The 14,524-nt window shown below is 36.6% G+C and overlaps 2 protein-coding genes across 4 annotated transcripts in view; both read right to left on the bottom strand.

The window, feature by feature from the left end:
* Positions 1 to 1,658: 1,658 nt before the first annotated feature.
* On the bottom strand, positions 1,659 to 10,241 carry csnk2a1 (casein kinase 2, alpha 1 polypeptide). 2 transcript variants are annotated; one of them, XM_066683417.1, is made up of 15 exons: positions 10,131 to 10,241; positions 8,357 to 8,454; positions 8,071 to 8,149; positions 7,635 to 7,763; positions 7,271 to 7,382; positions 7,007 to 7,108; positions 6,794 to 6,844; positions 6,518 to 6,577; positions 5,581 to 5,664; positions 5,247 to 5,357; positions 5,041 to 5,142; positions 4,750 to 4,850; positions 4,443 to 4,591; positions 3,460 to 3,549; positions 1,659 to 3,297 (listed from the first exon to the last, which is right to left on the bottom strand). In XM_066683417.1, exons 4-15 carry the CDS (start codon positions 7,733 to 7,735, stop codon positions 3,176 to 3,178), a joined length of 1,185 nt encoding a protein of 394 aa, XP_066539514.1. In that variant the 5' UTR covers positions 7,736 to 7,763; positions 8,071 to 8,149; positions 8,357 to 8,454; positions 10,131 to 10,241; the 3' UTR covers positions 1,659 to 3,175. The 2 variants fall into 2 exon arrangements, with proteins under 2 accessions (XP_066539514.1, XP_066539515.1); XM_066683418.1 differs by lacking the exon at positions 10,131 to 10,241 and adding an exon at positions 9,740 to 10,006.
* A 2,413-nt stretch (positions 10,242 to 12,654) lies between these two features.
* The window catches only part of ptp4a3b (protein tyrosine phosphatase 4A3b), a 30,000-nt gene continuing 28,130 nt past the window's right edge, over positions 12,655 to 14,524 (bottom strand). The window contains exons 5-7 of one of the 2 annotated variants that reach the window (XM_066682403.1): positions 14,389 to 14,463; positions 13,763 to 13,876; positions 12,655 to 12,845 (exon numbers count right to left, since the gene is read on the bottom strand). In XM_066682403.1, coding sequence (XP_066538500.1) covers positions 12,695 to 12,845; positions 13,763 to 13,876; positions 14,389 to 14,463 — 340 coding nt within the window. In that variant the 3' untranslated portion in view covers positions 12,655 to 12,694. Of the gene's footprint in view, positions 13,648 to 13,762; positions 13,877 to 14,388; positions 14,464 to 14,524 lie in introns of both variants that reach the window. The other variant, XM_066682404.1, reaches the window with a different exon arrangement.

Here is a 14,524-nt window from a genome sequence, read left to right as displayed (position 1 = left end):
TACAGACCGATTACCAACGGCTGTCGTTGAAACGAGAACCGTTGTTGAAAATGAAAGAATTCGGACGGCTAAAGAACATTTAGGGGGGACTATAGCCGTCTCCATATTTAGGGGGGACTTTTCCTTCTCCATATTTCTTGTGATTTTAGCACTAAATTTCTCTCCAGCCCATTATTCACTCCGGTAGTTTACGGTGCGCATTTTATTTCTTGCACTTCTCTTTACATTTTTACCCAGTAACGGATGTGTTTTCAAATGCAGTTAAGTACAATACTTAAAGCAAAATATACTTAAGTAACCTTACAAATAAGGTATACTTTATAAAGTAGAAGTACATAAACTACTCAGTTACAGTAATACGAGTAAATGTAATTCGTTACGTTCCACGTCTTCCTACAGACTGCAGACAGTAACTGTAAATCTACAAATGACACCTACACAGTAAAACGTACCGTGAGTGTAAAATATCAGGTGGTTTTAATGTTGTTCAGCCTATCGGTAAAAACAGTTGAGTTCTGAATGCTATGTATTGTGTATTCTACTTTAATGAGTAGTCCTGGTACTTCAAATACACATTCAAATATCTATTTCAACGCTCTATAAAAAAGGCACAGACAATAGATTATTTTGAATGGGCTGCAGAATGTGAGCTCATAAAAAAGATTAGCTTGGTATTTAGTAATAGAAAATTATACTGATATCCTAAAACAATATTTTGTACGCTATTTTTCTCTGGTGCTTGGTGAAGATTATTTAGTAATTTCTCAGGTAGATCGATTGACTCACATTCTGTTGGCTGGGTATTACATAACTGCACTTTTGTTTGTGTTTGTTAATCAGCCTCTCAAGCAAGGGTTCACGCTTTTAAACATTCCCAGTAATCTATTAAAAAAAGTTGAATCTATGCAGTATTACTGTCTGAAAACAGTACAATGAAGTGATCATAATCAAATTGGCTGAGATCTGGAAGGGTCTAGAAATCTGTTTTAAAACAAACAACAAAAAAGAACTTTATACAGCTGTGAACAAAGCTGCCATGGATATACCTTATGCAGTTTTAGCCACTAGGTGGCAGCCAAGCAGCACTTATTTGATCAGTTTGTGCTTTTCCTCAATAAAATTTTAGCAATCCAGATGCAGGTAAAAAATGTCCCTGAACAAGCAAGTTTCTTAAGACACAAGAACTGAAATATGAAATTCCACATGTAAATTTCAAATTTTACAGCATTTATATTTACTATATCATCAATTAAGCAACCATGTCCCTTTAGTGAGCTTTTGCCATTTGTTAATTAAGTCTGGAATCTGCATAATGCAGATATCTACCTGAGAGTTCAAAAGTGTCCCATTCAAACGTTCATTCTGTTGCAGTGTAATAAATTTCAATCTAATGAGCAGAAACCTCACTGAGCAGATCGATGAATAACGAAACGGACTGCTAGCCACAACAGACACTTACAACCTAAACTATGTGATGGATCTTTGGACCAATCTGACATGAGAACCAAATATAATGCATCTGCTGCAGCCCAACCTTATTAAAAAATGTATTGAAAATAAGATGTTTTGGTATAATTCAATTCTTTAACATATGAAAGAGTAAGACTGGCTCAACAAAGGAATAATTTACAAATACAGTCTATAGTTTAAGCCTCACCGACCAGTCGAGTCATTATTTTTATTGAGTATATTAAATGAGGTAGCCTTGTCTTTCACTTGGCTTAACATGCCATCTACTATCGTTAAAGAAAGAAAAAAAAGAAAACAAAACAAACAAAAAAAACGTTAAGACTTAATTTACAGCAAGTTCAACTAACATGTGCTCTTAAACATTTCCCCATTTAAAAAAATAAAAATAAAGAAAATAGCTGCAAAACATCTATTGCAAACTTTATATGATTTAATTTACAATACACAATTTTAATAGATTTTAACTATCCACACTTGATACAGGCAGTGGGTGTTTTCAGTCTCCTTACATACTACTCATCACACCAAGAATTTCACTGAGACACAACACCTAAAGAAAGAACCATTTGGAAACATTTAAATAAAAGATACTGAAAGATCTGCTCATCTAAGCAGAGATATTTGGGGAGTGAAAACAAAATAGTTATCTTCAATCAGTCATATCAGTAAAAACAACATGCAGTGCTAAAGAGATACTTTGCCTGTTTAATTTGTTTAATCTTGGAGTTTGAAACATTGTTCACTGAAGAATCTATCAAGAAGAAAAATGAGAAAAAAACCTTACAAAATTCTTCATGGTATTAAACAAATGTCAGAAGCATCATTAAAAAAAAATCAGTTCTGTGAGTAACACAAATTGGCATATTAATGGCCCTGTGGTACTCAGCATTGGCCATTAGTAACTATTGAATATCTAAGTCCATAGCCAAATCCAATCAATCTGCTTATAATTCTCAGTGTCATTAATAAAGCAACAAATGAACAACGGAACTTACTGATCAGCGAGTTTTGCTATACACACAAGGATTGAATACACACCTTCAGAAATGTTTTAGCAGTTTTGATTGTATTTGGCCCCCAGTCCAAGAACGTTAAAGTCCACACATACAGCTTACTGAAGCTCCAGCACGGTACCACGAAACGGGTACAGCCATTAATCCAGTGAACACTGAACACGAGTCTGCATCCCGATCAGGTTTTGTGAAGTCTGTAATCAAGTTTCACAGTGTAATAACACCCATAGGTGAAGCAATAAAATGCTGAGTCCCCTCCCCCCACAAAAACACAACCGAACAGGAACGAGAAAGTCGGAGAAGTGTTTTTCAAGCACAAGAATACTTGAGGGACATATAAAATAAACTTTATTTTCCTTCTTCATGTCTACATGTTTGTGTGTGTTTCTAGACAGTCACGGTGAGAAGAGCGCAGTTGCACCCGTATGCCTATTATAACGCCCAGGCGGGTGCTAAAATATAACGGGAGTCCATATCCCCATATAACAGAACTGAATAGAATAGGGGAAAAAAAATGTAACTTAGTATTAGTTCTCCGTTACTGTCAACATAATTATAACAAAAAATGAAGTCAGAGGCTCTGTCCAATTTGCAAATGGAAATCAAAATGAACAGGGGAGGGAGAGGGAGAGAGAGAGAGAGAGAGAGACAGAGAGAGAGAGAGAGAGAAAAAAAGAGAGAGAGTGAGACGTTCATGGTTGGGCTCCTGTGGCAGCAGGTACTTGTGTAGCCAGGGTGTTGGGGGCAGAAATGACAGGAGAGCCAGCTGCAATGTTTGCTATGGGTTGTGTGCTCGCTGCCATGGAAGTGATGCCTGGAGGAGAGCAACAAATAGTCAGACTCACATACTTACAGACAGAATCATATCATTATTATTTAATTTATCTGCCATTCATATTGATTAAGTTAGCCACAGACACACACTGACTAAATAAAAATTGCAGCCATTAAAAAAGCCTGAAAATGGAGCACATACCTGCCATCATGCTAGAGGAGCTGACAGGGGTGGAGCTAGCAGCCATTCCAGCAGGGGGGGCTCCTCTGCCCTGGTCCTTCACAATAGGGTCTGAGTATAAAAAAATATATATATATATATATTTAAAAAAAAAAAAAAAAATAAAGCAAGAATCAACAACACTAATTCCTCATTCAACATTCTCTTTTGTTTTAAAAAGGTATCAACTTTTGAGAATATATATTAAATGAGAATCTATTACATATTCATTGTGGCAAGTCATGCTACTAAAATATTAAACTTTATTTGAGAAGATTATGTAGATTGTAAAACCTACCTATAACAACTGGAATACGAACTATAGCACTGTGTTAATTTAGGCTACAACAAACAAATATTTCTCTACAGAAAATACTTGACTGATCCAAGAAAAAAATAAATAAATAAATTTTAAATGCGGTATGAATTCTAGACATAGAATTAACTCATTCTTATATGATATTTCTCCAGCAAAAAGGTAGTCTGAAGAAACCATAACGGACACATTTCAGAGGACATAATACAAGTAAATCACGCTCAAATTTTCCAGTGAACAGAAGTTTGTATTTCTCCTGCTCAGATTCTTGGGCATCATCTTTCACTCGTTACTAAGAAACATCACACTAGGCAGCAAGGAAAATTCTGTAAATCTAAAAGTAACACTGCATGTGTATGAGTTTAAGCATCCTACACAGAGTAGGATGCAGCATGAGACAACAATGGCATGATGTCTTTGAGCCCACAGGCACACTGGAAAACTGAGATTGTAAACAGGAAGCCATGTTTTAGCTGCACTACACGAACATTTAGAAATAACAACATCAGCAGCAATTCAGAAAAAGCAAAACGCCAAAATATAGATGAAACACTTTCACAAATCACAGCTCTACTGAGCACCATGCAACTGGCAGTGGCTACAGAAGCTGGAGACCAAGGTGTCTAAGGGTGAAAAGCTATATCCTTACAGAAGTAGGGGTGATCCATAGCCTCACGGGCAGTGAGACGAGCCTGGTGATCATAACGCAGCAGCTTGTCAAGAAAATCCAGAGCTTCTGTGCTCACCAGGTGTTGGTTCTCACTGTGCACAAAACGCTCCCATCTCTTACGCGAGTGCCTGGTCACAGAGCAAATACAATCAACATAAATGTGTACACACACACACGGTACCTAATCAACAGAAAATAACTGCATTGGCGTACAAAACAGGTACATATGTATAACCTGGATACTGAGAAACATGGCTGAAACATTTCAAGCTCACATAATCCTTACCTGCCCAGAATATCATTGAAACGTGGATCAAGCTCAATGTTGTATTTGTCAATATAGTCATACAGGTCTTCTGTGCCCAGGACTTTAGCAATCCGTACAAGCTGTGTGAGATCAGATGTGCAAATGTAATATGATCAGCAAAGTAGTAAACACTCAAAGAAACTAGACAGTAAAGCCCATTGTATCAGCAATTAAAACTACAATATTATGCGTATATTGCTGAATTAACATAAAGGACTAATAAACTTTGTCACCCTCCCCATAACTGGCTTTAATAAACAAATGTACCACCTGGTCGTAATTGTCATGTCCATGGAAAAACGGTTCCTTCCTGAAGATCATACTGGCCAGCATGCAACCCAAACTCCACATGTCCAAACTGTAGTCATACATCTACAAATGCATTGAACAGCAATAAAACAACACATTTAAACCACAATTATTATTTGGAAATGAGTTTACAATGCCCTCAATAAAAGATATAAAATGCTCCTCACCTGATAGTCTACCAGTAGTTCTGGGCCTTTGAAGTACCGGGAGGCAACTCGCACATTGTACTCCTGGTTTGGATGGTAGAATTCTGCCAAGCCCCAGTCGATTAATCGAAGCTTTGGGTGAGAGAATTTCATTCTCACTTAAAGCAAATGCTCAAGACTTATTTTAATTTTCACTTTACAGTAACAAACATGAAACACTGTTTTGACTGTATGACAAGTAAAAAAAAAAAGTTAAAAAAATTAACAGTGCAAAACCTTTTAAAAAGTTACCAGTTACCACATTTCATTCACAGATCATTCTAAACTTAAACATTAAAATGTCATCTTGGCTTACTTTTCTGTGCTCGTGATCAATCATGACATTGTGTGGTTTGACGTCCCTATGCATAATGCCCATACTATGACAGTAGTCTAGAGCCTATTGAAAACAAAAAGATGTTAGAAGGGGGCTTTAACAATACCACAGTATATTCACCCCACATTTAAAATGTAACAAAAACAGGAATCTGTAATATGATAACTGCCTTGACTTATTTAACTGACCAAAATACAATATGGTTCTCAAATAAATGGTCAATGGAAACCATTTTTTTTTTGTAAATTTAAGAAATTAAGACAATAATGACTGCAACACACTCAGGAGAAGTTAGGATACACATGTTTACCAGTGTTAAATTACATTCCCTTTTAATCATTTAAGAACTGAGGATACCAATTATTTCCACATTTGCAAGTGGAATTCTTACACATACTGGATACACGATTTTATCTACTCAAATGTTTGTGGAGACAGATCTGGACTCCATTCATGGTAGTTAAGCACATGCAGAAGAAAGGCCTAGCATTGTCTTGAATCGTCACTGTCTAAACCATGACAGATTTTGGCTATGGCACTTATCACAGATAATAATCAAGATGGTCCCTTTTGTCTTCTGTGTCTTCCCTTTTGTTTTCTTCAGTGAACAAAATGCAAACAAGTTGAAACTTTGAGCCATTAAATCATAGCAGGTTTCCATTGTATGAAATGAGCTTTGGCCCCAGAAAATTCTGTAGCGTTTCTGCACAGATCCGATACACAAGTTTCTCCTTGTGTAATAGTGTTTCAGCATGCATATTTGACGTGTCCACTGTCTTATGGTTCATTGCTTTACTGTAGGTTATATCACATATTAGCAAATATTGACAATCCTTATCCTATAAATTGATACTGAATTTAATATTGCTTAAAAATGTTTATGTAAATGGATTACAACATATTTCAAATAACCTACCTTAAGGATTTCATACATGTAGAAGCGGATATCATAATCTGACAATGTTTGATACAATTGCTAAGAAAGACAGGAAAAAAAAAAAAAAAAAAAAGATTTTACACACATACATACACATATACATATTTATTTAATTGCACATGGTTATGGTTCTATAATAACATTAATCCATTTGAACATAAAATCTGTATTTAAAAAAAAATTCATAACCTGTATCTAGGTCAATTACTAAATAGTATTAATGAAAAGTAACCAATGTGCCAACTGTCTTCTTACCTTAAAGTCTGTATTGTTTACATGTTCAAAAACCAGTGCAGGTGTTCGTGACTATATAGAAATACAAATGTTAATTATTTATTAAATTTACCCACAAATTTATAAACACAAGCATCAAACAGCAAATCAACTATATACTTGAGGTTTGACTTACAGCTAAAGAAATAAACCAAACAAAAGTTGAAATAAAACAAATGTGCACAAAACACTCACCACAGGATCCTTGACAATGTCTAAAAGTGTAATGATATTAGGACCACCCCTCAAGTTCTCAAGAATTTTGATTTCTCGCTTGATTTTTTTCTTTTTCACAGGCTATCAAAAAAAAAAAAAAAAAAAACAACAAAATGCAGGTTCAAGTGTGATGTCTAATGTCTACATGTTTAGTCCCAAAAACAATTTATTTGACATGTATTCAGCACACCTCTATTAGGCAAACTATTAAACATGAACCACAAACATAATACTACTAAGTACCTTTAGTATTTTGACGACAACTTTCTCATTGTTTGTGATGTTTATGGCTTCAAACACTTCACTGTACTTCCCTCGCCCCAGCTTTCGCACAAGCTGGTAATCATCTTGATTTCTGAAGCACAAGCAATATGACAAAGGCATACATTTAAAAAGGACAAACATTCTAAACGCTCAGTGGATACAATAGCTATTCATGCAGGACTGATATATACCCAAGACAGAGTTATATAGATAAAAATATTTTGTACAATCTCTAAAACAATGATGTTAGCAGACACATTTACCTACATGAGAAGAATACTTCAGTCCTCACAGGATTTCATTATAAGCCTGTTTTTATTCATGTTTATGTGTGGATACTTACCCCCACTCTACCACATGGGACTCATAATCCCAGTACTCTCTGGGTCTCTGTGTGTTTACATCAGGGTAAACTCGAGAGCGGCTTGAGACAGGACCAGACATATTCTACACAGGATATTCCCAGGAGCACCTAGAAAACAGGAAAAGAAACTGATTAAAAACAGCTGATGGTCAGTGAAATTTGTAACATATAGATACAGTAGATGATGCATTGAAAAGACTAGATACAGTACTACAAGTTATTCAACTGTACAATTTAAAAAAATGCTATTCAAGCCACAAATTCCGGCAAAATTTCCTTTACATAGCAAAGCATTGTTTGGTACTCTGATTTTTAATCAGGTAGCACATTATATGTGCATTTCACTTGTTCCAGTAGAGTGGAACCATGTTCAAAATGCATACAACAATAAAACTAAAATTTGTTCTATTATTACCTTGGAGGTTTCCTCCAAGCAGTAGATGAGAGGTGGCGCTGATGAAAGCAGATGTGATGGCTTTATGGAGAATCATAAGCTGCAAAGAAATCAAGCCTTTTAAACATTTTATATATATATATATAAAACAATAGCTGCCCATGAGCATACTTCTTGGCATTCTTAAAAAAAAATACTTTGAAACACAAGGTCAAAACAGACAGATAAACTGCATGGTCACGTTCTTAAAGCTGTACTACAACAAATATATTTAACAGAAATCAGCCATGGTGAGATGTGAGCCCACCTGATTGTAGCTGCTATGAGAGGACATCCAGCATTTTATTTAGGAAGTACAGCACTCAGAAATGTCATTCCGCAAGGCTTTCTGGATGCTAATAAGCCCTGAAAAAAATTAATTTCAAATATAGCTTAATTTTAACCCCAAGTTTTTACCAATAATGGGTTCATGTTTAAATGACTGATTGATTTTAAGAGGTGCCCTATGCAGGTTTTACAATCAAGCTGCAGCTATTGTAATAACATCTGAACTTTCACTTAACCATAAAATATAGCAATTAACATTCTGCGTTGAAGAAATTGTCCACTCTGACTTCCTGATCCAGAAAATCCCCCAAAAAATTAAATGACTCGTTGGTAAGGGTCATTTTCTCTCAATATGCTTTTCTCAGTAACATCTTTGACAGCTTCACATTCTTTCATACCCATGACCTCTCACGGTGGAAGTAGGGTCAGAAATACCTGTGGACGTTCTCTCTGATCTGAATCAAAACCGAAGCCTGATAGTCTCTCAGTGATCAGGCTATAATAGTTTTGATCTTCCGAGTCATGTATGGTTGTTTGAAATTCCATTTTCTCAATATTTGCCACCAATACTGGGAAATAAGGAGCCGCCCCCTCTTACTATTTTTTTCTTATGCATAAACTTCTCTCAGTAATAGCTAATGAATTCACTGAGAACATCTACTGATCGTGTAAATTTAACAGATGGAGTGCAAGCTCTGATTTCTGCACATTACTTCAGTTACTATACTAGAGTACAAGGATGGGATAGGTTCTAGTAAACAAAGAGGTTCATAAAACGCAGCCTTCACTGATGGTCAAACTAATTTATTTCCTCGTTAACATTCATTTAGTGGGCTGATTCAGGCCTAGCTGGGCAATGTAGCTGGCAGCTAACTGAGTTAGCTTTGGGCACACTGAAATTTCACGAGTCACAAACGGCTTCAGTTCGTTCCCGAGCTTTATCTGCTAAACTACATTTTCTTTGGTACAGATAAGAACCTTAACCATTAACAACCAACTTGAAGATATAGCCATTCATTTAAATTCGCAAGCACGCAATGTTTGCCACGCCTTAAGCTTAGGACAGCTCTCTCAGCCGTCTCAATGTGTTGGACTTACATTATAAACGGGCTATATATAATAATCTTTATACGAAGCCGATTTAACAAACTATATTTTACTAACGTGTTGCACCCGTTAATTTTCTATTAAGTCTGTGGGGTCTGGTTGATTGTTTAGACTGGTTTAATAATCTGTGGGGCCACATCAAAGCCGGGCGGGCGACTTAACTAGAGGAGAGCAGGGGCATAACTTACATCCCACATTATCACAGATAAAACACACAAACGTCTTGGAAACCATGAAGACAAGTTAAGATATTTACCTTATACAATCTAAAGGACGTACGAGCCGAAAACAATGCTGCTCAAGCAAATGAAGATTAGAGGCTCCAGTTAGCCTCTTATTCGCCAGCTTCTTCTTCTAGTTTTCCATTCCACCTTAAATGATGCAGCAGCTACATTGTGCGGTCAGAGTCTCCATACCGAAACTGCAACACTTTAAGGTGGAACGGAAAATTGAAAGAGGCTAGCTGTCAGCGTCGTTCGTAACGGCTGAAGCTAAGCTCGCTAGGGAACTGTGCCACCAGAAACGGAAAAATTACGAGCTCGTATCAACTCCACAATAACGAACTCGATGAGGCCGTGTATCTACGAGAAATGCGAAGGCGGGTTGGTTTTCGAGTCACTATGTTGACATTGTTGTATAAATATTACCTGAGGGTCTCCTGGTAGAGAATATGGCGGAGGCAGTGGAGTCCGACTAGCAGGAGCTACATACAGCGGGCTACATACAGAAAGAGGGGGGCTTTAGGGGCAAGTTTCCGGTACACAATCGTAGAATCCCACATTTTACTACACAGACATTTAAAATTTCTTCACACAAACTTAAGTGGAATACACATAATTAACTGTGTTTTTAATAATATATAGGAATTATACATACTGCAGTCATATTCCAAATTTCCCTTATATCAAAGTGGAAAGAGTGCAGTTTTAGAATCTATCAAATAATAATTCGTGCTTTCAATTTAATTATTTGTTCACAATCCAGTAAATCAATTCTTTAGTTTAACTAAAGTTTTTCATATTAGTGCCCCATTATTTTTAACTGTAGAAGGCTCAGTTTATCAAGGGGATATTTTAGCTAAATTGAAACAATTCATCAAACTGTTAAAATGTGTTTTATAGCTCAACATATTCTATTATGTTTTATATGAAATTCGGTTATGTTTTATATAAGCAAATTGGTTATAATACTGTGATGTAAACAAATGTTTAGATAATTCCTCCGATATATCACAGAGACATAGTGTGCGGGCAATTGTTGCAATGATTACTTGAGTGTGAAAAATTAAGGGCCATTTCCATCTAAACGATTGGCACACTTGACACCATCACATTTTTTTCTGGTCACCTCAATGTAACAATACCACCTGCAACTTGATTGCATTCACTACCCTTCTGAATTCCCTATAATTGTGTACTAGAGAGTAATGGCGAATAGAGGGCCATTTTGAATTCGCCTATGATTACTTATGAAATTGAGCTAGCACCATGGAACAGAGATTTCACTGCAGCCAAAGTATGATTCTATCACTGCAATCTGGTCAATTTTCAATCATAATTCATCCAACAAGGCAGTAATATACAAAACCAAACCTGACACTGAGTGGTCTATATTCAGAAGGAGAACAAAACATGTAGAATTATTTGTCATGGCCAATGTACAACAAACTGCATGTTCTGCATTTAACATGTGTGGTGAACACATGCACACACACAAACATACAGACAGTAGTGCACTAGGGGCAGTGAACAAACACCCAGAGCAGGGGGCTTTCATCCCTGGCACCTGGTGAGCAGCTGGAGGTTAGGTGACTTGCTCAAGGGAGGACAGTTCTGTTCTTTCACTCCCCCACCCTCAATTTTCCTGCTGGTTGTGGGATTTGTATTGGCAACATTCCATCCCCCAACTTGCATGTCTAACTATTAGGCATCACTAGTATAAGGGGGTAGCCTTGGCCTAATGGTTAGAAGACCAGAGGGTTGCCAGTTCGATCTCCAGGACCAACAGGAACATCCATGGCTAAAGTGTCCTTGTAAAACGCACAAACACTCCTCGGGTGCCAGAGGTGGCTGCCTGCCGCTCTGGGTGTGCGTTCACAGCCCCTAATGCACTAGAGTGTGTGTGTTCACTGCCACAAATGGGTTAAATGAAGAAGACACATTACGCTGTATGTTGTACAATGACAAATAATTGCAAATTATTATAACACTTTTCCTATTTGGAGGTGCATGACCCAATTGCCCTAATGAACAACACACCACCAAAGACAAAGGTTGGGTGTCATTTGCATCATAACTTATTTGCCTAAAGTAGAACAATATCACATATAGATTTGGTGCTTGGCATCACACCACTTTATCTAAGAGTTTGACTTCATTCAGGGAGAGGGAGAGCTATAACATGTTTCCTCAGGTACATTAATCTGAAATGGATGATTTCTGAATGCAGTTGGAGGAGAATGCCTAATGCCCAGATCTGCTATGACACTGGTTAATATTATGCTTAATTAGGGCTGCTAATTCCTGTTCCTGGGGATCTACAACCCTGGAAGTTTCAGATGCAACACACCACACTTTAATATTTAAGTGGGCCTGAAGGCCTTCATTACCTGGATCAGGAGTGCATCACAGAGGCATTACTGGTATTGAACAGATGAGTATAATTTTTTTAAATCAGTCTTATATAGGTTATATACAGTTGTAACAGATTGGAATAAAAATATTTGTCATAATATTGACTGATGGGGCACCAGCATCAAATGCAGATTTCCCCTGTGTCTTGAAGGAAAAATTGAGAAAACTTGTCATACTTGTGATTTCTTTGGCGGTAATTAAACAAAGTGAATGATTTAAGTGAGAGATTAATGTGTAAAAGAAGTGTGTGTATATATATATATATATATATATAAATATATATAAATATATATATAAATATATATGTGATATTCAGTAAATCAGTAAGCCAAAATGATAAGTACAAAATGTACTTACCCTACAATTTCTAAGTTGATTTTTTTTAAAATGTCAGTATCCTGCCTCATAGTCAAAGTCAGGTCTTAGTCAATCAGCTCGAATTGAAACAAAGACTGCATTTTATGTACAGAAAGGCAATCAGAGATTAAGAGTCAAAGACATGAGCACTGATCATATTTTATTTTAAAAATTCCTTTATTATTTTAAATTTATTGACTGTGAACAATTTGATATGATTTTTATTTAAAAGGCAGAAAAATGAAAATATATTCATGTTCAAAGTTCCAGGACTTGAGCCATGTGTCAGTACCTGGATCACAGCTTGGCAACCATTCACCCCAGTGAATGAGTGGCTTCATCCCATTCCAATTCTCCAGCTTTATTTCCTTCCTACAAACAAGAGAGCGCAGCCTATGGAGTGCTCAGGTTATGAGGGGCATAAAGTTTACAGCTTTCAAATTGAACAAAGTAAAAAATGCAATGCTTTTAAGCCTTAAGCAGGAAAGAAAAGTAGATTTGACATGATTTCCAACTTGTTGAATATATTTTATAATCTTAAGTGTATCAAAATGTGATGTGCAAACTATCCAGAGAGAAGGGCATATAACCAGCTTTCCAGCTCACTCTCATAAAGTCCACTGAGCAAGCAAGTGGCGCAGTGTTTGAATCCCAGAGAAGCTCATAACACTTATGTAGAAATACAGCTCTTGTAAAAATCAGCCACTAGCTATTACTATTACATTCTGTCAGAAACCATGTGTAGAGGAAAGGGGACTACAGTGACATGCCAGCGACAGACAAAGAAGAAAGAGAGCAAAACTCTGTTGTGGTTAAAACTGTACATGATCCTTTAGAATATACAAACATTAAAAAATAACCCCCCCCCCCCCCTCAAAAAAAAACAAAAAAAAAACAGTAATTTTCCATTCACTCATGTTAGCCTTGCCAAAAGGGGCTGAAAATAGTGGCTAGCTATCGTAAACAGTGTAATGGCATTGATAATCTTTGGAGTGAGTGCTGCTGGCATTGCCCATTGTGTTGGCTTGTGTGTGTGTTTACAGCACAGTCAATGAGAACACTTGGGATGTGTAGAGACAAAATTCAAGAGGCTCTTCGTTTACAGCCCTGAGGTCATAAGCCCTGCAGAAAAGGGTCTTCATGTGGATTTAGGGAGGGGTTAAGTGTCCTTTCACTTTAAAAAAAAAAAAAAAAAAAATATTAAATGCATTGAATTTGTGGCTTCAGTCCTGTTTAGCCAACAAAGTATGTATAACTTTCTTCAGTGGCAGACTGGCAGACTGGCTCACATGAGGCAGCACTTGTTCTTGTGGTTGTGTCGGTCTTTAAAGCACAGTCTCTGTTTAGGCCTGTATTTTTCTAGGTAGGTCAGCTGCTTGCTGTTGATGGCACCCCGGCGTTTCCTATTAAACCACAACACAGCCTCATCAGTCAAATAAGAAATCAATTATACAGTTTCTGGTGTTCTGTGACAAATGACATAGGATTCTATGGTACTTCCACACCTTAAACTTCAAGGGCTGATATTTCAGTACTATCTTTGGCAAAAAAGTATGGAATCATCAGACTTAGCCAATGTTAAGTTAGCATTTTTACTTTGTAGCAAAATAAACTAACACTATTGACACAATTCACTCATGTTGACATATTGACACAAAATCTATGTTTAACAGCTTCTGTTTACTTGACTTTGTGACAAATATAATTATTTGAATGAATAATTATACTCATTATATTATGATATGATAAATAATTAAATAATTATAGAGAATGAATTATGGAATCACTTAATGTTGATTGGAAAAAAAGTTTCAGGGATTGAATTGTCCAATGCAGTGGGTTTTTGTTGTTTGTTTTATGTTTTATTTATGTTTATTAAATGTATGGGTTCACACACTGCCTGATGTGTACTTACTGTCTGATGAACTGGATGGCATCTTCATACTTCATTCCACTCTCTATCAGTGCCAGAGCCACCAGCACTGGAGCACTACAACACAGAAAAGCAATCGACTTTAGAGGAAACAGAGCAGCACAAACAAGCCTGCGTG

The sequence above is a fragment of the Hoplias malabaricus genome, chromosome 10 (genome assembly GCF_029633855.1).
Source record: "Hoplias malabaricus isolate fHopMal1 chromosome 10, fHopMal1.hap1, whole genome shotgun sequence".
In the NCBI taxonomy this organism is placed as follows: domain Eukaryota; kingdom Metazoa; phylum Chordata; class Actinopteri; order Characiformes; family Erythrinidae; genus Hoplias; species Hoplias malabaricus.
This window is presented reverse-complemented; position numbering and strand designations above follow the sequence as displayed.

Bases quoted from the DNA above. Each gene is read 5' to 3' on its own strand.
- csnk2a1 (XM_066683417.1), bottom strand. From the start codon at position 7,735: ATGTCTGGTCCTGTCTCAAGCCGCTCTCGAGTTTACCCTGATGTAAAC. The intron at 6,578-6,793 runs GTAAGAAGACAG...TGTCTTTCTTAG, and splicing joins TAAACAATACAGACTTTAAG to CAATTGTATCAAACATTGTC. The intron at 4,592-4,749 runs GTAAGGATTATG...CTCTGTGACCAG, and splicing joins TTCAATGATATTCTGGGCAG to GCACTCGCGTAAGAGATGGG.